Source organism: Neoarius graeffei, chromosome 9 (assembly GCF_027579695.1).
Source record: "Neoarius graeffei isolate fNeoGra1 chromosome 9, fNeoGra1.pri, whole genome shotgun sequence".
Classification (NCBI taxonomy): domain Eukaryota; kingdom Metazoa; phylum Chordata; class Actinopteri; order Siluriformes; family Ariidae; genus Neoarius; species Neoarius graeffei.
The window spans coordinates 40859978-40884312 of record NC_083577.1 but is presented as its reverse complement, the minus strand read 5'-3'; the positions used below and the strand labels follow the sequence as shown (position 1 = coordinate 40884312).

Sequence of the window (24335 nt, the reverse complement as noted above, 5' to 3'; positions counted from 1 at the left end):
GTGGACAAAGGTGTCGATAATTGTGGAACGGTATCACGTGATCTGATATGCTAAGTAATCTGGAATCAACTCATTTTTTTTCCAGTGGAAGTTTGAGTAATTATTCATGCACAATTTACATATCAAAAATCTTTTACTTTTCCAACCGCCAAAAGATCGTTAAAGTGCATCTCACGGGTAAATTCAGGAGCAAGATCAATGTAATTCTCCTATTTTATATTAAACTTTGGTCAAATATCTGTTACATTTTGCATTTCGTGCAATTTTTTTACCTTGCGCAATACCAGAAAAATTCAGTTGAAATCAAGCCATTTGAGGCGAATTGGTCCACCTCTGAAAAAACTTGGCATTTGGATTTCCCAGCAAACATTGATTTTCGTGACGTCACATGCGAGATGCCTCCCTCTGAATCCTACGTCAGCGCTGATTTGTTTATGAGAAAACGACCTGGTGGTTTTCTGCAAATTTCTTCAACGTTATCACATAATTATTAAAATGGTTAACAGATGTATCGTAGGAGGGTGTAGAAACACCAATCTTGATGGGATTAGTACTCATCGTTTTCCAAAAGACCGGACAATGAGAGAGAAATGGGAGCGCTTCGTGCAAGGCACCCGGAAGCCGAGGACCAAAGCAGAGCCCAGAAAAAGACCAAGAAAATTGGCAATTCACAAGTTGACTGTTGCCAGGGTAAGAAATAATTCTGACATCTCATTATATTCTTCATCCAAAGGTGAAGTAACATTGGGCTCAGGTGACAATTCCATATTTCAATGCAAAATCGCTAGCTGCTACACTTGGTCTACACAGGCTGTGCACTGAAACCGTGCAAGCTCGCGCAGCCTGCTGGCGGATCCGCAGGTGACGTCACGAATCTGGCTCCAGACTCCCTTGGGATTTTTCCAGACGCGTTTTGTTATTTTTTTCTGCTGTAGACAGATGGCCTTGTGCAAAATTACCCTTCTGGATGAGTGTGTAAAGGGGCATACTTTCATATAAAAAAACCCCGAAATTGGTCCAGGATATGCACTTTAAGGTGTCAATAATTATAGCCGCCGGGGGCGTCGTGGCTCAGGTGGATAAGGCACCATACCATAAATCCGGGGACCCGCGTTCGATTCCGGCCCGAGGTCATTTCCCGATCCCTCCCCGTCTCTCTGTCCCGCTCATTTCCTGTCTCTACGCTGTCCTATCCAATAAAGGTGAAAAAAGCCCCCCAAAAATAATGATTGTAGCTGCTGCTCTACAAGTAATAATGAGTATGTTGCTGATGATATAGTGATGTCCATGATTTATTTATGGTAGCTAATGCATTAAATAACGTCAGTCTTTGTTAATAAACTCAGAGCTAATGTTGGCACTGTTTCTGCAATTCCTGATTCAACTGGGAAGTGCATTTGACAAAGGTGAAAGTAGTTGGGTAGGGCAGAGACATTAGAATCAATATAAATGAAATCCCCCTGGAGATAAAGCAGCAAACATTTTGTCAAGCTTCAGATCTACTGCTTATCCCTTTAAAAGTAACCACTGATGCTCAGTCTGGTCTGTGAAGATGTGAAGAAGGTGGGAGGAAGAACTGATCTGAAACCAGCAGAGATATACTGATATTATAGACATACAGCACTACTTCATTGCCCTCCACCCATCTCGTAGAGTGTAAGGACAATAGAAGCCCTGTCTACTTTGGCAGCTCATTAAACCTCTCGAAGCCTGACAGGATTTTTTTTTTTAGAAAGTAAATAATGATTGGAAATCAACTCTTGGCATGTGGACTTGGTAAGCAGTTGATGGAGTGAGCAGCACATCAGAGTTCTTGCTTTCCTTAGTGAGGCCTGTTTGGAAGAGCGCCCAGTGCTGTGGGCGATTGTTTTCTGAGTGGAAGCTCTGTGTAGGCTGGTGGAAGCTCTGTAGCTTATGTGGGCTGCATTCAGGGCTGTGATGAGAGGAGTCTGATTATGGAAATGGCCAGCAATTAGTGCTGCACTCTCATTTGTGTGAGACCATTATGTGCACATATCGGCTGTAAGAAAACTTGTTTTACCCTCATATAAAAATGGCTAAAAAGGTTTAGTGAAGTCTTCTCCATCTTCTTGCCAGCATCAGGTATTAAAGGTAGACTGCCTTTCAGATTTTTCAAGTGTAGGTCATAAAAAGAATTTTCCCTGACATCCAGTTATTTTTGTTTAGTGGACCGAAAACTACTAAATTCGAATCACAGACTTCCAAGGGTGGCACGGTGGTGTAGTGGTTAGCGCTGTCGCCTCACAGCAAGAAGGTCCGGGTTTGAGCCCCGTGGCCGGCGAGGGCCTTTCTGTGTGGAGTTTGCATGCTCTCCCCGTGTCCGCGTGGGTTTCCTCCGGGTGCTCCGGTTTCCCCCACAGTCCAAAGACATGCAGGTTAGGTTAACTGGTGACTCTAAATTGACCGTAGGTGTGAATGTGAGTGTGAATGGTTGTCTATGTGTCAGCCCTGTGATAACCTGGCGACTTGTCCAGGGTGTACCCCGCCTTTCGCCCGTAGTCAGCTGGGATAGGCTCCAGCTTGCCTGCGACCCTGTAGAACAGGATAAAGCGGCTAGAGATGAGATGAGACAGACTTCCAATTTTATTTGTTTTTTAAAATAGAACAATTAATGAATTTAAGGCCATGTGGCCCTAAATTCTCCTCTATTTTTTCCTGCTTCACCATGACCCAATTCAAGATACTACATCATGCATCACGTTGTGGGCTTTCCCCGTTTGCGTAAGGCATTGTGGGATACAGATTTGAAGCAGGAGAGGAAAATGGAGGACGTGAGTGTGCGAATGAAACGTGAAAGACCGACTACAGTAACGGAAAGCGAGAAGAAAAGACGTTATGTTGCGAAGGAAAGGAAACGCAGGACCAAACTAATAAATATCAGTGGTCAGCGAGCACCTCGGTGTGATCAGCTGTTCGTTTAGCGACAGAATGATGAAATGGTCAGTGCACGGTCAAGGTAAACCTGTAGATGGCAGTAATGCAACACTGTAGATGTCAGCTGCTTCGCTCACTTGTGATATATACAGTTGTGCTCAAAATAATAGCAGTGTCTTTAAAAAGGCGAGTAAATGTCAAAACTCTTCAAATAAATTGTACTTTAATGAACACAAATGCATTGGGCATACTGCACATTCTATTTCAAAGCAAGAAAATTGGAAAGAGTAATTACATTTCATAATATTTCACAGAAAGTCAAGAAATGTAATGTTCAAAAAAATAGCAGTGTTGACATCTTTCTTTGGAAACTCAAAAATGTACCATACAAACTAAGAAATTCTTGAAAATTCAACTTTGCTGAGTATCCTAAACTAATATTTTGTTGCATAACCATGGTTTCTGATAACTGCTTTGCATCTGTGGTGCATGGAGTCGACCAACTTCTGGCAACGGTCAACAGGTATTGCAGCCCAGGTCAATTGTACTACGTTCCACAATTCCTCTGCATTTCTTGCTTTTGCCTCATGAACAGCATTTTTTATGTCAGCCCACAAGTTTTCTATGGGATTGAGGTCTGGGGATTGTGCTGGCCACTCCATTAGTTGGATGCTGTTTGTCTGGAACCATGATTTTTCTCGCTTGCTAGTGTGTTTGGGGTCATTGTCTTGTTGAAACACCCACTTCAAAGGCATTTCCTCTTCAGCATATGGCAACATGACTTCTTCAAGTATCCTGATGTACTCAAACTGATCCATGATCCCTGGTATGCGGTAAATAGGACCAACACCGTAGTATGAAAAACATCCCCATATCATGATGCTTGCACCACCATGCTTAACAGTCTTCACTGTGTACTGTGGCTTGAATTCTGTGTTTGCAGGACGTCTGACAAACTGTCTGTGACCCTTAGACCCAAAAAGAACAATCTTGCTTTCATCTGTCCACAAAATATTACGCCATTTCTTTTCAGGCCAGTCAATGTGTTCTTTGGCAAATTGTAGCAGCTTCAGCACGTCTTTTCTTTAACAATGGGACTTTGCAGGGGCTTCTTGCTGGTAGATTGGCTTCACATAGACGTCGTCTGATTGTACCAGTACTCACAGGCAAGTTTAGATCTTCTTTGATCCTCCTGGAGCTGATCATTGGCTGAGCCTTTGCCAGTTTGGTTATTCTCCAATCCATTCGAGAAGTTTTTCTTTTTCTTCCTCGTCTTTCTGGTTTTGGCTGCCATTTTAAAGCGTTTGATATCATTTTAGCTGAACAGCCTATAAGTTTCTGCACTTCTTTGTAGGTTTTCCCCTCTTTTATCCATTTCTTGATTAAAAGCCGCTCTTCATCAGAACAGTGTCTTGAACGACCCATTTTACTTGGTTTTTCAGGACCAATGCAGGACAGCCAGCATATGCAATGTCAGTTGCCTTGATCCTTAAATAAGGACCACCTGTTAACACCTTTTTTTTCACAAAATCAATGCCCTCCCTAATTGAACTCACCAATGCTATTGTTTTGAACACACCCCTTTCAGCTAATCATTCAATTTCACAGAATCAGTAGCATGCACGGCAGGCCTGTTGGGTCTGTTGGTTTTCTATACCTTTACTATACCCTCCAGAAACTTGCTTGCGGTGTAAAGGTTGAAATTTTAAGAAAAACAGTGATTTATCTTGCTACTGTTGAGGGACTGCTATTATTTTGAACATAACTGTACATTCACCACTTGAAGATAAACTTCATATTTTTGCGCAACCGTGTAATATCCTCTATTTATTACATCTATAATGTTCAAATGTATCAGACTATCAGAATATCAGTTATACCCAATATAAAAATTTAAAGTGCTTGTCTATTAAACACATAAAATCTGCTCATTCAAGTACTCATCTCATCTCATTATCTCTAGCCACTTTATCCTTCTACAGGGTCGCAGGCAAGCTGGAGCCTATCCCAGCTGACTACGGGCAAAAGGCGGGGTACACCCTGGACAAGTCGCCAGGTCATCACAGGGCTGACACATAGACACAGACAACCATTCACACTCACGGTCAATTTAGAGTCACCAGTTAACCTAACCTGCATGTCTTTGGGGGAAACCAGCACACCCAGAGGAAACCCACGCAGACACAGGGAGAACATGCAAACTCCACAAAGAAAGGCCCTCGCCGGCCCCGGGGCTCGAACCCAGGACCTTCTTGCTGTGAGGCGACAGCGCTAACCACTACACCACCGTGCCGCCCTCATTCAAGTACTATTCCTAATTAAATATAATAATAATACATTTTAAAAAATATTTTAAAAATAACATAAATTAAGGCAATTTTGCCACAGGTTAGTTTCATAAATCTTCCAGGATAAAGAGGGGAGAGAGAGACGAGAGCTACAGGAGATAGAGCTGAGCAACACAAAGCTCTGTGTGTGTGTGTGTGTGTGTGTGTGTGTGTGTGTGTGTGTGTGTTTTTTAAAATAGTATAGTTAAAAGCATAGATAAAAGCTCAGTGTCCGCAATTGAAGACAAGCGTCAAAGGGCGTATACAAGAGCTCATGAAACCAGACATTCCATTGCAGCTCAACCAGGCCATTCATGCCACCGCTGTGGATGATTCTGTTGCTGTAGTGTGGGCCTCGCGGCCCATCTGCGTTTCCGCGCATCCTAATGAAGCAGTCATCATCGCTAGCGATGGACAGTCAGTGACGACTATGTGTGTGTGTGTATGCTGAATGAACTAAAATCGCTGAAAAGTGAAAGAGAATGAAAATAAAGGGCACCTTTTTTAAAACGAATACCAGTCACAACACTTTTTAATCACTTAAAACGACACAGTCCTTGTCTTTGTTTCTCCATTTGTTCCTTCAAACTCTATCAAAGCAGTCACCATCGTAGAAGGTGTGCATGTGTGAATAAAAATAATTTACTAGATTAAATAAAAATAGCGAGGTGTGTAATCTAATGTAACAGAGAGTAAGTACTTTTTTTTTTATCGTGAATGTACTCGAGTAAGAGTGAAAAGTATTATGCATTAAAAACTAGTCCTATAAGTACAATGTATTGGAAAAAGTTAATTAGGTACATGTAATGGAGTAAACACAATGCGTTACTACCCACCTCTGGCAAACAGGCAGTTTAATCAGTTCACATTCCTGATGTGAACTGTGTATAATCATTTTGTACGCTTGGGTGGTCTGGTGACAAGCATTACAAACTTCACCTAACTTCTTTAACTGCATATCTTTGCAATAGGTAAACGTAATTACTTATATTCTCATGCGCTGTCTGATTAACAGGTGTTCAGTAAACTCCAGCTGCTCGCTCTTTTTTTGTCCATATGTTTGTGACTAAAACGTATGGACACAACAACAACTTTATTCATCACATGCTTGTGAAATTCCTCTCTGCATTTAACCCATTTGAAGCAGTGAACACACACGCGCACACATGAGCAATGAGCACACACACATACCCAGAGCAGCTGGGAGTTAGGTGCCTCGCTCAAGGGCATCTCAGCCCAAGGCCGTCCCATATTAACCTAACCGTATGTCTTTGGACTGTGGGGGAAACTGGAGCACCTGGAGGAAACCCACGCAGACACAGGGAGAACATGCAAGCTCCACACACAAAGGCCCCTGCCGGCTGCTGGGCTCGAACCCAGAACCTTCTTGCTGTGAGGCGACCGTGCTAACCACTACACCACCGTGCCACCCAACTATTTTTTAATAGTTTACTTTGCTCCAGAAGGAATTTTGACCAATCCCGTCCACACTTGCAAAAAGTTTGACCAATCCCAAGTTTGTACCAGCCACTAATATTTTCTAAAAAATTTATTGGTTTATTTTCAAAATATAAGCAAATGAATAGTTTAAATGAAAGAGAACCTGACCAAGATGAAGCAGTTACTGAAGAAAAATGAATGAAGCTGTTAAATGCACTGCATCCAGTATGCATCCATGTTAATCAGTGCGGTCTTTCTTTCTTTGTCCTGTGAGTTTCATATCTGACTGCATACTCCTGCCTTTTGTTGGGTCCTATAGATCCTGTTGGGATCCCAGTTCCCAAGCACACCTCTATTTCTGAAATATCAAGTTGCGTATTAATAAATACAGCCTCAGGAGATCTCACTATGTCCCATTTTTATTACTCCAGGACATTTGTTTTTAAATTAGTCACATGGTTGGATTGTTGAGCACCAGAACTCATTGTAGGCTAATCCAAGCTCACTGCCACCACAGTCTTATTGCAACTCCATCTGACTTGGATTAGCTGTGGGATTGCCATGCTGTGGGTGGTACTAGCTCCAGAGGTCAGTCATTAGCTGGATTTAAGCTCCATTCAAGCCTCCATGGAGGAACAGATTATATATAGCACCAGGTGTTGAAGTGAGAGGAAATATGTTGGTTGTGGGTGATGGGATGGGCTAGTGGTACTGTATGTGGGTTAATGTGTTATCTAGTAGGTAGAAAAATCAATAGCCATCATAGATCAGTGGAAGGCCCAAGAGGGGGAATGTATTTAGCTACACATATGCATACAGTATAGAGTTCTTTGATCAGTAGGGAGTAGGGTGGTCCCGAAATGTATGGGAAAATTTTTTTTTACCAAAACATTCCGACCACCCTACCATTTTTTTACATAGGCTAAAAGAAGGCAACAAGCAAAATTTCAGAAAAAAATTGGTTAATATTTAGAGGTGCCACACGAGGTTGCAAATCGGGTTAAGCCATTAACATTAGTTGGTGCCTAGACTGTTGCAGAGAAGATCTCAGACCCCCAAAAAGTCACAGTTCTAGAGGGAATATGCCACTTCTATGAAAAAGAAGAGGCAGGAAGAGTTTATAGACTGATAAAAGGTTAACTTTCATGCACTAAGGGGTTCTTAAACAATGAGCGCTGATCGTAATATGCTGATGAAGTTGTGAATGTTTTTCTTTCTATGTTTTTCAGATGGCTAGCAACAGTAATACAAGTAGTACCGGTGATGCAAAGCACAACACCAGAAAGGACAATTATGTTTGGTTAATTGGTCCCACTTCCAAGGAACTGTCTGGGAGAAAGCTTCCTTCTGCTAGGGAAGTCCTTAGTGTGTTCTTTTATCTCCACAAGATACCATAATACCGAAGGGTTTAGAAAATCACAGACAAGTAATAGCTATTGTTACTTTGAACACAGGAAGTTATATTACTGTATTGTTTGTATTAATATGAAACAGTTAATAAGCCACATTATTTTATATTGTGTCTTGAGTGAAAACTTTAATGGCTTTGTGGCACCTCTAAACATTGTTCAATCTTAACCAAATTTCACACAATAACTTCTTTTAGGCAATGTAAAAAAAAAGGTAAGGTGGTCGTAACAAACTCCTAAAAAAAAAAATTTTGGGACCACCCTAATAGGGAGTCATGGTTGTTTGTCTCAATGGCATTGTTCCTATAATGGTGAATGACCATTTACCCCAAAGCTCAGTTGTTTGAACATAGAATAATCAATTGCATTTTATTGTTACTGTTTGCTGTTTCCAGTTGTGAATCAGCCTCTGTTTCATCGTTTTCTGATCTTAACTTACTCACAGATGACTACTGAAGGCACATCTCTCAATAGGCTGCCCATGACCTTTCATGACAATTGATTTATAGTTGATTTATTAATGTGCCAAAAAAATCCATAAAATAGCTCTAACACTTGCATTTTTCAGCATAGCATTCTATTCTGCCATGACACAGACCTGGTCTCTAGCTCTGTAATGATTGATGATAATCCAGAATACTCCTAAAGGCCTGGGTCTAAGCAGTTATTAGATAAAAATTAAAAATGGTTTCTCAGTGACTAGAAGAAGAAGCCTTTATTTGTCACACAAACTTAAGCACACGGTGAAACTTAACCTCTGCATTTACCACACACATATACCCAGAGCAGTGGGCAGCTATACTACAGCACCCAGGGAGAAGTTGTGGGTTAGGTGCCTTGCTCAAGGGCGCTTCAGCCCAACCTCAGGCCATGACTGCCCCATGTCTTTGGACTGTGGGGGAAACTGGAGCACCCGGAGGGAGAACATGCAAACTCCACACAGCATCGGCCGCTGGGCTCGAACCCAGAACCTCCTTGTTGTGAGGCGACAGTGCTAACCACTACACCACCATACTGCCACTGGCTAGGAGGATCAACTTGAATCTCACTTTACTGTTCTACTCCTTTGTTTTTTTCTTTTCCCATGTGATTGGGGGCTATCATTACTTTCTAACAGCATCCTGTACTGTTTGACTGTTTTCCTCAGTCTCTTCCCTTTTGCTGACCATTATCTCTTCTTCTCACCATCACCCTCCTTGTATTTTTTGTGATTAGTGAGAGAGGAGAATGAGACTATATTTAACCCCACTTCATTTCTCGGTGCCACTCCACTATGCAGGTGGCTTGTTTATCTTTTCTATATTTATACAGTTTGGGTTATGTCATGCTGTTGTTGTAATTTATAGAACCATTTTTCAACCTACACTTTTCACTATTCTTTTGCTAATTTGGGCATCAAGTACTCTACTTCTTCCAGCTATCTTTCAGCTCACCATTCTCGCCACTTTCAATACACACCATCTTTACACATTTTCTCATCTACTATTACCACTTTCCTACCACTTGTTATGTCTTATAATTTTCACATGTTGCTTAGTGCTGACTCCCTGGCAAGAACTCAAAGCAGATATGCATAACCTTTATTTTTAAGTACATTTCTGAGTGGATAGTATCTCCATCCTTGACTCTTGTATTCTGCATTAATGGGAATTTAAAGAAATATATTTTTGAGAGTTAAAATCGACCGCAAAGTTGGCATTGGAGCTGCTCCGCTGAGCCAGCCAGCCCTGAGTGCGTGACGTCACAGCAGTAACCAGTTTTAAGGCTGAGGCTTTTGACAGCTATAGACCAAAGTCATATAAATAAAAATTTATGGTAAGAAATACTGTTACCGACTTGCTCAGTTAAGACTGATTTGACTTCATTTGATTGTGGGTTGACTCTCATTAAAACAGGATAGGCGTTAGAACTTGTGCAACATACATGTACATACATGCATTTTCACTGATAAAACGTAAAAGGCTAATTAAATAATCAGATGAACTGAGACAATCACATTCTGAAGCAAATTAAATAATCTTATACCAGTAACTTAAACACACAATACAAGTTACATGTATTAATCTAAATGCAGGTAAACAAATGAGAGTCGCTTCTTACCCGTCTGTGTTCTCGCTTCTTGAAGGCCAATCTTGTGGCCAATTGTTTTGAAACAATCTGACTTTCGGTTGTTCGTTCAGTTCTCTGTTCATTTGCTTCTTTCACGTAAGGGCGAGATATTGCTGCTGAGGCAACCATATCCAGCGGAGAAATCTGACGGCTGGCTCACTCATTCTCCAATTTCTCCATACTGAGTACTCCACCATTACTGCTCGGCTCAGGCAATTACTAAAACCCAGGACGGGACGGGACATCACCGGTTTTAGCAACAACCGTGGGGAGGTCACTGCCCAAGCAAATAATATGTCATGTCCCGTTCCGTTCCATCCCGGGTTTTAGCAACAACCCTCAGCTCACACTCTGGGAGAACTGGTGCAACTGAACTTACTTTCCTTTTCTTGTAGTTTTCTTTTCCTTTAATTGTTGGTACTGCACCCTCTTTCAATACGGGCTTATAGTCAACGCTCCTCAACAGATCAGAGGTCTCGTATGAGTCCTCAGTAAAATGTGCAGAGCAGAGGAGAGACCACTTTGTAGGCGCCCAATGTGCCCATGAACTTCTCGCAAAATGCATCCAAATCTTTGCAGTTTGAACATTCTTGGGCCATAAATGCAACATAAATCCACCTTCTGTTATGTTGCTGCACCCGCCAGCAACACATCTACGTGGCATGGCGATAAATTAGCTCAAAACGGAAGCTCGAAGTTGCGCTTAGCTCTGTGTTTTAGTATAGCAGAAATGGCGATGAGACCGATAGACTTCCTGCGGTGACGTCACAGATGTCAAGGTCATTCACTCAGACCGCTACCTATGTGAATAATTTTTAATCATAAAAATTACTATATTAGATTTATTATTAATGCTTAAAACTATTCCTGTGCCATTCTTGAGGTCTCAAGGCATTTATAAACAAGTGAGGTTATGGTTCTGCATATCTCCTTTAATAACTAGATTTTAAAAATGACCCCAAAATGTTTAATAAAAATGAATTAAAATGGAGAAAGCATAGGGAGATTGAGTCTCATTTGTAGGATTCCTTATAAACCAGTACAGTGGATTAACATCTCTGCTTCAGACATCAGGATTTCCTAGCGAATACTGATTTGGTGTCTGGTGTGGGGGGCACAGACCTACCTACATTCCTGTGTCCACCTCAGTGTCCTTGATAGCAGTAATAATGCCTCTAGTCCCAGAGCCCTACATGGTAATAGTTGCTGGCCCAACTCTTTACGGATGAGTTGCTCTACTTTGCTGGCTTCTTTCTTTTAGCTGTGTGCTCTAAGTCTCTATGGACTTGGATTTTCTGCACTTGGTTCTGGCTCATCTGCTGGGTCTTGATCCAGAGCAACAAGCAGTTTTTAAAGAATGACATCTGCCAGCCCTGGAATGAGTCAGACAGACTGAGACAGATGACAGTTTGAGGATCTGCAGTTTCTCCTCCAAGGTTGCTGTCTTGTTAATTTTGACCTGGAAGGTTTGATTATATTAAAAAAAAAAAATGTCCAGAAAGTTTCTCCTGTCTGATGAAGGACAACTTCTGGAAGCTCAGGTTGTGTTCTACTGATTGTATTACTGATCAGGCAAAACCAGGACTACCATCACTGTTAACTCAGCCTACTCACATCTTGTTCACATCTGAATTGTACGCATATATAGTGTATATAGAGAGCCGGCATTTCTTACATAAATAAATAATACTGTAGATAGTGTTGACGTTTATGACATGTAAACCCTTCAGTGGTCAGTGTCCTAAATATGCCATATACGGTACCAGTCAAAAGTTTGGACACACCTTCTAATTCAATGGTTTTTCTTTATTTTTATTAATTAAAGAAAATCACTTCATGTCTTAAAGTAATGATGGATGTCATTTCTTTTTACTTAGTTGAGCGGTTCTTGACATAATATGGATTACTACAGCTGTGGAATAGGGCTATTTGCTGTATTTTTATCATTTACTGTTTACTGTTTGAGCTCAAACACATTAAGAAGGCAAGAAATTGCACTAATTAACTTTTGACGAGGCACAACTGTTAATTGAAAAGCATTCCAGGTGACTACCTCAAGAAGCTGGTTAAGATAATGCCAGTAGTGTGTAAAGCGTCATCAAGGTAAACTACTTTGAAGAATCTATATATGTTTCATATGTTATTTCATGGGGCGGCATGGTGGTGTAGTGGTTAGCGCTGTCGCCTCACAGCAAGAAGGTCCGGGTTCGAGCCCCGTGGCCGGCGAGGGCCTTTCTGTGCGGAGTTTGCATGTTCTCCCCGTGTCCGCATGGGTTTCCTCCGGGTGCTCCGGTTTCCCCCACAGTCCAAAGACATGCAGGTTAGGTTAACTGGTGACTCTAAATTGACCGTAGGTGTGAATGTGAGTGTGAATGGTTGTCTGCGTCTATGTGTCAGCCCTGTGATGACCTGGCGACTTGTCCAGGGTGTACCCCGCCTTTCGCCCGTAGTCAGCTGGGATAGGCTCCAGCTTGCCTGCGACCCTGTAGAACAGGATAAAGCGGCTAGAGATAATGAGATGAGATAGTTGAAACGATCAAGCATTTCCTATTAGAAAAATACAAGACACCAATCCTGTAGTGGTTAGCACTGTTGCCTCACAGCAAGAAGGTCCTGGGTTCGAGCCCAGCGGGCAGCGAGGGCCTTTCTGTGTGGAGTTTGCATGTTCTCCCTGTGTCCATGTGGGTTTCCTCCGGGTGCTCCGGTTTCCCCCACAGTCCAAAGACATGCAGGTTAGGCTAATTGGTGGCTCTAAATTGACCGTAGGTGTGAACGTGAGTGTGAATGGTTGTTTGTCTCTATGTAAAAAACAGAGAATGCGCGCACATCAGTAGCACAGGTGCTGGACCAAACAGAAGATAACTAAAAGAAAATAAAGGTTCGCAACACTGTTATATGCTCCCATTTTTATTTTTAATAGCACGATGTTTCAGACGCTCAGTCCTTCATCAAGTGCAACGAAGAACAGGTGCAGAGGGTGTGGTATAAATACCTAGGAAAGGGAAGGGGGTGTGGTGTGTCATACAAAAAAAAAAAAAAGGGATATATACAGAGTGGGTACCAAAGGGCACCTTTCCCAAAACATAATTTACAATCAACTAGAATAAATCTATGCAATATTTACAATCAGTTACTTCAGAGGTCATAAAACTCTCTCTTCATCAGTCAGTCTTCAACAGATCTTCATCAGCCTCATGGCCTGAACATTGGGTAGTGGGTTTTTATGGTATTTAATTGTTTTCCAATGTTCAGGCCATGAGGCTGATGAAGATCTGTTGAAGACTGACTGATGAAGAGAGAGTTTTATGACCTCTGAAGTAACTGATTGTAAATATTGCATAGATTTATTCTAGTTGATTGTAAATTATGTTTTGGGAAAGGTGCCCTTTGGTGCCCACTCTGTATATATCCCTTTTTTTTTTTTGTATGACACACCACACCCCCTTCCCTTTCCTAGGTATTTATACCACACCCTCTACACCTGTTCTTTGTCTCTATGTGTCAGCCCTGCGATAACCTGGTGACTTGTCCAGGGCGTACCCCACCTCTCGCCCATAGTCAGCTGGGATAGGCTCCAGCTTGCCTGCGACCCTGTAGAACAAGATAAGCGGCTACAGATAATGGATGGATGAATGGATGGATGGATGGATGGAAGAAACCAATCCTGAGATTATTAAACCTAGTTCTAGATTGCAACCAACTTATTCCAAGATGTCTTACCAAGTAAAAATATCTGTCCATGCAGAAAGATAATTTCACTAGTATTAAGTAATTTTCTCCTCAAATTCAGTTTTCAGTTTTTTTGTAGTGAAAAACCTATGAATGAGTAGGGGAGTCCAAACTTTTACCTCATTTGTCATTTGTTTTACCTCATTTATTAAAATGATGAGGTAAAACAAATGACAAATGAGGTAATAGTTTGGACACACCTGCTCATTTACAGGTTTTTCTTTTTTAATTGGGCGGCATGGTGGTGTAGTGGTTAGCACTGTCGCCTCACAGCAAGAAGGTTCTGAGTTTGAGCCCAGCAGCTGATGGGGGGGCCTTTCTGTGTGGAGTTTGCATGTTCTCCCCAGGTCTGTGTGGGTTTCCTTCTTCACAGTCCAAAGACATACGGTTAGGTTAACATTGGCGTGGCCTTTGGCTGAAATGCCCTTGAGCGAGGCACCTACCCCCCAACTGCTCCCTGGGCACTGTTAGCATGGTTGCCCACTGCTCTGGGTATGTGTGTGTGCTCATTGCTCGCATGTGTGTGTTCACAGCTTCAGACGGGTTTAACGCAGAGAGGAATTTCACAAGTGTACGTGTAATGAATAAAGTTCTTCTTCTTCTAATTGTTATTTGTCATAAAATTGTTTCATATTGCATATATGCTGACTGCCAGCAAATTGATAACTAGATAATATTGTGTAAATTTTCTGTTGTATTTTTATAATCTCATTTTGCGTAAACAGACACAGAGACTCAGATTGTTGGCGCGCCCGCGTCTAAGACGCACTATTTCGAATAATGAACGCATTGTCGAGAGGGGCAGGGGCCAATATGGATGCGAGCATTTTATACCCTATTTGGAACGTTTCGTGGCGTATTACTTGACTTCATGGTCTCAATATCGAAAATCTTGCACAAATATGCAACTTCCAACATAATTATCTGGATATTCAACAGATTTTAGCATCGGATGAATTTGTTTTGACCGCCGCCATATTGAATATACATCGGACCCGTTCAGACCCATTCGTGTATTTACGCCGCCCCGTTTGTAGCGTCCCAAGCGAGTAAAACCTGATTCAAGTCTTTCGCTAGGTGGCGTCTTACGGTCTATGTACGAATATTCGAAAGAGACAAGAAAACATGGATAAGAAAAATACATCTATTTTGTCATTCTTCGGCAGAAAGAGAGTATGTACATTCACCTGAAAAAACTGATACCCATGATACCCAAGGTAATTAGTCATACTAGATTTACAACAACTACTACTGCAACATCAACCACTACAACAGCAACCACTACTACTACTAGTATCAGACATTATTAATTTTCAAACTTCATAGCCTGAATTTGAACCCAAGATTGAAGATTCAGCATCCCATCTGATTCTCTGAAATTAGAAGTAGAGATGATTAGAGACAAGCAGAATTAGACCGTCACAGCATGCAAAAAACAAACCCATCCTTGTGCTATAATTTACAAGGAGGAGATAATATAGATGTGATATATAGTGGCCTGTGGTTGAATTCCAAAATATTGCCACTGATTAAACAATATCTCAATATATTTGGTTGAAGCATTGATTTTTGTCATCTACATTGCTTCATATGGCTTCTAATGCCAAAAAAAAAAAACAGAATTGAGAAGAAAAAATCAGCCCCTGGGCTGCCCCAGCTGTTCATTGGGCTCGCTTCGCTCACTAGGTTTGCTTCAACTGAAGGATAATCACTGGGAAATGGGCCCCTGTTTTTTCCCAGGAGGGGCCCTGTGGGCCCCTTGACCTGCAAAACAACCTGAGTCTCTGCAGACAGAGAGAGGTTATGATTTGATAATAAATGGAATCTTCCTCGCACGTTCAAATGTATAATCTGTAACAGTGCTGCACAGTCATTTTAGGTTAAGCAAAGTGGATATACAGTACAAGCAGTGCAGAGAAAGTTGATAAAATGGAGAGGACAGGGAGGTTTTCTTGTAACAAAACATTTCTTGACCTAGCCACTCTGACATTTCCACACACTGCTCTATTCCTTTCATCAGAGTTAGACAGTACAACAGCTTCAGGATGTGGAAGGGAGAATGGACCAATACTGAATTCTCATCCATGGAGGGAAAATAAAGCACATTTATCATAGAGGAAATGAAGGAGAATAAGACACAGGACTAGAAAGAGATTTGAAGTTTGCTTGAGGTGTATTACATGACAAACCAATACACAATCCAAAATCAAGGTTGTAAGGAGGGCAGTGGTCAACACACATCAAGCAACAAGCACAATCTGCAAAAAGTAGTCAAAAATGAGGCAAGGCTCCTAAAACAGAAAAGGCAATCATTATATAAAGGCTCAGAACTTGTGCACACTCAAGAAAGAGGTGGCAAGACTTCACAATGAATGGTAGTTTTAGTTCATTTTATACACCGTACATACAGAAGTTTAAGTGAAGTAATTTAACACTCAGAGGGAGGGAGACCTCTGCTAGTGCGGAGGTGTAATATCCTGGGCTGATGTGACAAGGAGCTTGATTTAAGTTCCAGACTATTCACCAAAGCAAATGTGTAATTCAACCTTGTGTGTGTTTCCAATTACAGCTTATAATTGGAAACACTTAAATGTCCTTATTTGTGAATTCTAATCATTATGTGTGCAGTTTTAGTTATTTGATATAAATTTTTTAAATGAAAGTGACTTAGGATGAAATTTACTGTGATACGGAGAGGGTGGAAGATAGTGAAATGCCATAGAATGTGGTACAATAGTCTTTATTATATAATATTGCATACAGTGGATATAAAAAGTGTGCACACCCTGTTAAAATGATAGGGTTTTCTGATGTAAAAAAATGAGACCACGATAAATAATTTCAAAACTTTTCCCACCTTTAATGTGACCTATAACCTGTACAATTCAATTGAAAAACAAACAAATCTGTTTGGGGGAAAAATAAAAAAACGTACAATAAGCTGGTTGCATAAGTGTGCACACCCTTAAAGTGCATATCACAGGTAAATTCAGGCGCAAGATCACTGTAATTCTCCTATTTTATATTAAACTCTGGGCGGCACGGTGGTGTAGTGGTTAGCGCTGTTGCCTCACAGCAAGAAGGTCCGGGTTCAAGCCCCGTGGCCGGCGAGGGCCTTTCTGTGTGGAGTTTGCATGTTCTCCCCATGTCTGCGTGGGTTTCCTCCGGGTGCTCCGGTTTCCCCCACAGTCCAAAGACATGCAGGTTAGGTTAACTGGTGACTCTAAATTGACCGTAGGTGTGAATGTGAGTGTGAATGGTTGTCTGTGTCTATGTGTCAGCCCTGTGATGACCTGGCGATTTGTCCAGGGTGTACCCCGCCTTTCGCCCGTAGTCAGCTGGGATAGGCTCCAGCTTGCCTGCGACCCTGTAGAACAGGATAAAGTGGCTAGAGATAATGAGATGAAATATTAAACTCTGGTCAAATATCTGTTGCATTTTGTGCAATTTTTTTACCTTGTGCAAGACCAGAAAAATTCAGTTGAAATCAAGCCATTTGAGGCGAATCGGTCCGCCTCTGAAAAAACTTGGCATTTGGATTTCCCAGGAAACATTGATTTTTGTGACGTCACATGCGGGACGCCGCCTTCTGAATCCTACGTCAGCGCTGGTTTGTTTATGAGAAAACGACCTGGTGGTTTTCTGCAAATTTCTTCAACGTTATCATGTAATTATTAAAATGGTTAACAGATGTATTGTAGGAGGGTGTAGCAACACCAATCATGATGGGATTAGTACTCATCATTTTCCAAAAGACCGGACATTGAGAGAGAAATAGGAGCGCTTGGTCTACACAGACTGTGCACTGAAACTGTGGAAGCTCACGCAGCCTGCTGGCGCTTCTGCAGGTAACATCACAAATCTGGCTTCAGACTCCCTTGGGATTTTTCCAGACGCGTTTTGTTATTTTCTTTTTTTCTGCTGTAGACAGATGGCCTTGTGCAAAATTACCCTTCTGGACGAGTGTGTAAAGGGACATACTTTCATATTAAAAAAAAAACAAAATTGGTCCAGAATATGCACTTTAAACTAATACTGTGTTGAAGCACCTTTTGATTTAATTACAGCATTCAGTCTTTTTGGGTTCACATCTGCCATCAATTAAAATGACTCTGATTAACCCCAAATAAAGTTCAGACATTTACTCAGTTGCATCCTCCAGCAAAAGCCAGCGTTCACAGAGAGCTTACAAAGCATCAGAGGGATCTCATTGCTGAAGGGTATCAGTCAGGAGAAGGGTACAAAAACATTTCCGCAGCATTAGATATACCATGGAGCACAGTGAAGACAGTCATCAAGAAGTGGAGAAAATATGGGACATTACCGAGAACGGGACGTCCCTCCAAAATTGATGAAAAAACAAGACGGAAGCTGGTCAGGGAGGCTGCCAAGAGGCCGACAGCAACACTGAAGGAGCTGCAGGAATTTCTGGCAAGTACTGGTTGTGCACTACATGTTACAACAATCTCCCGTATTCTCCATATGTCTGGACTATGGGGTAGAGTTGCAATACGGAAGCCTTTTCTTAAAAAGAAAAACATCCAGGCCTGGCTAAATGTTGCAAAAAAAATACATCAACTCTCCCAAAAGCATGTGGGAAAATATGTTCTGGTCTGATGAAACCAAGGTTGAACTTTTTGGCCACAATTCCAAAATGTACGTATGTTTGGCACAAAAACAACACTGCGCATCACCAAAAGAACACCATACCCACGGTGAAGCATGGTGGTGGCAGTATCATGTTTTGGGGTTGTTTTTCTTCAGCTGGAACAGGGGCTTTATTCAAGGTGGAGGGAATTCTAAACAGTTCTAAATACCAGTCGATTTTGGCCCAAAACCTTCAGGTGTCTGCTAGAAAGCTGAAGATGAAGAGGAATTTCATCTTTCAGCATGACAGTAACCCCAAGCATACATTGAAATCAACAAAAGAATGGCTTCACCAGAAGAAAATTAAAGTTTTGGAATGGCCCAGCCAGAGCCCAGACCTAAATCCAATTGAAAATCTGTGAAGTGACCCGAAGAGGGCTGTGCACAAGAGATGCCCTCGCAATCTGACAGATTTGGAGCGCTTTTGCAAGGAAGAGTGGGCAAATATTGCCAAGTCTAGATGTGGCAGGCTGATAGACCCCGACCCAAAAAGACTGAATGCTGTAATGAAATCAAAAGGTGCTTCAACAAAGTATTAATTTAAGGGTGTGCACACTTATGCAACCAGCTTATTGTACACTTTTTAAACATATTTTTAATGTTTTTCCCCCTAACAGATTTGTTTGTATTTCAGTTGAATTGTACAGGTTATAGGTCACATTAAAGGTGAGAAAAGTTTTGAAATTATTTATCATGGTCTCATTTTTGTTACATCAGAAAAAACGATCATTTTAACGGGGTGTGTACACTTTTTTTTATATCCACTGTACATATTACTATATATGACATTAATTTTACATATAAAATCACAGTTATGCTTTCAGTTGAGTACTTTTAAAACCCTGAATGCCCTGTCTTTCAGTGTTCTTCAGTGTACCTTTATCTCTGATTAAGACATTTCTCCAGAATTGTAACTGAACCTGAATTATGCTATCTTCCCTGTAGGACCCATCAGTCACCAAAGTTGGCGGTGGACGCAAGAAAACAGTTTCCTTCAGCAGTATGCCATCAGAGAAGAAAGTGAGCAGCGCAGCTGACTGTTTGGCTTTTATGCAGGGTGGCTGTGAGCTAAAAAAAGTGCGCCCCAACTCGCATATTTATTGCCGTTTTTACACTCTGGACCCTGAACAAGCCTGTCTGCGTTGGGAGCCGTCAAAAAAGGATGCGGATCGTGCCCGACTGGACATTTCCTCTATCCGGGAGGTCCGCACAGGCAAAAGCACTGAAACCTTTCTCCATAATGGCTCATCAGACCAGCTGGCTGAAGAGGCTGCATTCTCCATCATTCATGGAGATGAATATCAGTCCCTGGACCTGGTGGCATTGTCATCTGATGTAGCAAACATCTGGGTGACTGGCCTGCGGTATTTGCTGTCCCACCCTGGAGCCTTGGCTGGTGGAGGTGGAGGAGATGGAGGAGTAGGAGAGACAAGCATGGGAAGCAGATTGAGGAGGGACTGGCTGGCAGCAGAATTTGCCCTGGGAGATGAGGATGGGCACGGGATTGTGTCAGAGGACATAGCTGTGGCGACCATCTGCAGGCTATGCCCTAGAATTAAGGAAGCAAAGGTAAGACAGCTGGGTAGGACAGACATGATTTGTCAAACCTCTGTACAAGTCTATGACTGTTTGCCATTATCAGTATTGAAATTATATTGCAACATAATAGGTAAATGAGGGCAAGTGTTACTATTAATTACTTTATGAATTATAAACATGCAAATTTGAATTGTTTTTCACAATTTGAACAATGGGTGGCACGGTGGTGTAGTGGTTAGCGCTGTCGCCTCACAGCAAGAAGGTCCGGGTTCGAGCCCTGTGGCCGGCGAGGGCCTTTCTGTGCGGAGTTTGCATGTTCTCCCCGTGTCCGCGTGGGTTTCCTCCGGGTGCTCCGGTTTCCCCCACAGTCCAAAGACATGCAGGTTAGGTTAACTGGTGACTCTAAATTGACCGTAGGTGTGAATGTGAGTGTGAATGGTTGTCTGTGTCTATGTGTCAGCCCTGTGATGACCTGGCGACTTGTCCAGGGTGTACCCCGCCTCTCGCCCGTAGTCAGCTGGGATAGGCTCCAGCTTGCCTGCGACCCTGTAGGACAGGATAAAGCGGCTAGTGATAATGAGATGAGATGAAACTTGCGTAAAATGTTAATGTGTTATTACAGTTTAGAGCACCAAAAAGGAAGACTGACCAATTGTCTTGTTAGAGCTCGTCCTTGAGAGTTCTTTGACTGATTATTAGCTCATCTGGCTGACAGGCGATGAGCTTGTGCTATCATGTGTTGTCCGGCGGCATCCACATTTCACAAAAATCGCTTCTTCTTCTCTCAATTCTTCACCAATTTTTATTCTTCTTGGCAGGAAGGTAGGTCTGCCTGGGGTGCATATTGCGTCTATCCAAATTTGCATAACTGCAATTAATAATGAAGATATGGCGCAGTTAAGCCCTAATGATCAGTTTCTACACAAATCGCTTCTTCTCCCTCAATTCTTCACTGATTTTGATTCTTTCTGGCATGAAGGTAGGGGTACCTAGGGTGCATATAACTTCTACCCAAATTTGCTTAATTACAAATATTAATGAAGTAATGGACTAATTAAACCTTAATGAGCAGTTCAACAAAAATCGCTTCTTCTCGGTCAATTCCTCGCCATTTTGGATTCTTTCTGGCAAATAGGTCGGTATTCCTAAGGTGTGTATAGCTTTTATATATAGCTTGTATATAGTGTATATAGCTTGCAACATTTATTGTGCAAGGTGGCCCACTTTAGATTGTTCATTCTGGACTAGATTGGGCCGGAGTGAGCGACGCTGTCATTGATGGTCTCGTTAGTTATAACTTTCTGAATGGGTTATTTTTGGAACCTTTCCTGAAAGAAGAATCCTCTATGTCGAACCTTCAAGGGTTCACCCAGAGAGGTAAACCCACTGGGTTGTTTTTAATGAGCGTGATTATTAAATATGTGAGAGTAAAATGCTGGGGTTGAAAGCATGAAAGCAGCAGGGGACTGTCCATAGTGTTAAACAAAAGTTATATGGATGCAATTTCAGGATCAGTGGTTATTCCAAGACCCAAGTCTCTACATCACTACTCAGTCTGGCTGCTGCGCTTCACAATGACTGGGGGAGTGGAATTTAACAGCTGCACAGATGTGTGTGTGTGTGTGTGTGTGTGTGTGTGGAGGGGAAGGTTGCTGACAGCTGAGGACAGAAGGAGGACAGACGAGCAACAGTACCATTGCCTCAAAGTCTCTGTGATAGGAGTGTGAGGCATCTGCTTCATGTGGGAACAGAAAAGACAAGTAAAGGCATGAAAGAGCAAACAGTGAGGGCAGAAAAGTGTAGAGTCTGTGCTGTTGCTATGATTTGCAGCACTCATTATTGTACTGTAATCTTGGATATGCTTGATCATGTCAAATTTCTGTTGAAATCTGCCATTAATGTTTGTGCTGGATTTGTATACAGGTTGGATTTAGAGACAGATGGATAAACGGATAAACAGTTCATAGATAGTCCACATTTTTTAAGCTTTAACATTGCAATAAAGAATAGAGGAACTTACACTCTTAGAACTTTTCTTAAAGGAAAGCCCTGGTTTGTATGCGATGTTTTATTTCACTGATCCACAAGAGGACAACCAAATAACCAAACCCTTAAGAATTCAAGATTGAACATTTTTAAACTGTAAAAATACCTCCGATAATGTTTGAAAATGCCATCTCTCACTATTGTTTAATGAGGTGTGTTCTTTTTATTGACTAAGCTTCAAACTGTGTTCACAGCATATAGACTATAGAACTCAACAAACTTCTCCCCCCTCTACACTCATGGTTTAGGTGCGTCTACGCTTTAAGGAGATCCAGCGTAGTAAGGAGAAGCTGACATCTCATGTGACACTTGAAGAATTCCAGGAGGCTTACTGTGAGCTGTGCACCCGGCCCGATGTTTACTTCCTTTTAGTGCAGCTATCAAAAGACCGGGAGTGCCTAGATGTACAGGACCTACGTCTTTTCTTGGAAACTGAGCAGGGACTGCCGCTGGCCACCACTGAAGGCTGCCTAGAGCTCCTGCAGCGCTTTGAACCCTCTGCAGTTTGCCGTGAAAAAGGCCTCATGGGCCTAGATGGCTTCACCCACTACCTTCAGTCAACTGAGTGCCAGCTGTTTGACCCTGAGCACCAGTATGTATGTCATGACATGACCTTGCCCTTGTGCCACTATTACATCAGTTCATCCTACCGCTCCTACTTGCTAGATGATCAAGTACATGGCAAGGCTGATCTGTTTGGGCTAACACGAGCACTACAGTCTGGGTGTCGATGTTTGGAGCTTGGTGTAACAGATGGACCTGATGGGGAGCCGCTTTTGGGGGTTGATCATGAGTCAGACACCAAGCAATATCATCATCACCATCACCATCATCACCATCATAGCCTAATCACACTGCACAGTGCTCTGGAAGTGATTAACAAATATGCCTTTCTCACCTCTCAGTACCCATTGCTCCTATACTTGTGTCAGCAATGTTCCCCTAGTCAGCAGCACACTCTAGCACTGCACCTAAAGAAGGTGTTTGGAGCAAAACTGTACAGGCCTGAATGTTTGCCCATTACTCCTGGGGTACGCACTACCACGTTGCCCTCTCCTGAGCAGCTAAAGGGAAGGGTACTGCTGGTAGGCAAGAAGCTGCCTCCAGAAGAGGAAGGCTCTGAGGGAGAAGTATCTGAGGAGGATGAGGAGATTGGTGGCGGAGGTCCACTGGCTGGTCGTCGGATGACCATTCCTGGGGAGGAAGACCTAGGGGTTGTTCTGGTGGTCCCACCTCCCCCTCAGCCAAGGCGACTTCGATTGCGGCAAGAGCTTTCTGATCTAATTGCAGTGGCTCGCACTGGTAGCCGTAACTTCTATGCTCACCGTACCAACACCCAGCAGTCTCAGCAAGCCTCTCCTCCTTCCACTCCCTCCACACCCAACACTCCAGTTTTCCCAGACTCCCCTTATTGGACCCTGTGCTCTTTAGGTGAGGGTGAAGCAGGTCGGTTGGCAAGCGAGAGCCCAGAGGAGCTGGTAAGCTTCACTAAGCGCTGTCTTACTCGAGTGCGACCCAGCTCAGTCCGGCTGGACTCCAGCAACCCCAACCCACAAGGCTACTGGAAAGGAGGTGTGCAGCTGGTGGCACTCAACCAGCAGACACCAGGTGCCATGTTGGATTTAAACCGAGGCCGATTTGCACAGAATGGAGGTTGTGGATATGTGCTGAAGCCAGCTGTCATGCGAGATGAGGTTTCCTACTTCAGTGCCCAGTCACAGGGCCGCGTGCCTGGTGTCCCACCGCAGACTCTCAGGGTGAAAGTTATCAGTGCTCACAGTCTGCCCAAACCACAGGGTTCTGGGGCCAAGGGTGAAGTCATCGACCCCTATGTGGTGCTGGAACTTCATGGCATACCAGCAGACTGTGCTGAACAGAGAACTCGCACTGCAGCCCAGAACCAGGATAACCCGCTATTTGATGAGACATTTGAGTTTCAGGTAAGATAAATTTGGTGCTATTGATTTGCACATTAACAGTAATATTTCTGCAAGGCATATTTCAAGAGAAGCCTGACAAGCTGGATTTAACAGTCAAGCTATTTAAATGTCGATTGGGATTAAGAATCAGACAGGCTTGTAATTACTGGAGGACAAAAGACATCAGGGAAGAATTATATTATCACTGGTTCATTTCTATATTGATGGATACATTCGTGATAAAAATGGTTAACTACTTGAGTTTTGTAAGAGCT

General features: G+C 42.5%; 1 protein-coding gene across 2 annotated transcripts in view; it reads left to right on the top strand.

Moving 5' to 3' along the window:
- Positions 1–24335, top strand: part of plcl1 (phospholipase C like 1) — a 169250-nt gene that overhangs the window by 83316 nt on the left and 61599 nt on the right. For both annotated transcript variants that reach the window (XM_060929490.1, XM_060929491.1), the window contains exons 2-3: positions 19502–20125; positions 22390–24081. In XM_060929490.1, the coding sequence (XP_060785473.1) occupies positions 19502–20125; positions 22390–24081 (2316 nt within the window). The remainder of the gene's footprint in view (positions 1–19501; positions 20126–22389; positions 24082–24335) is intronic.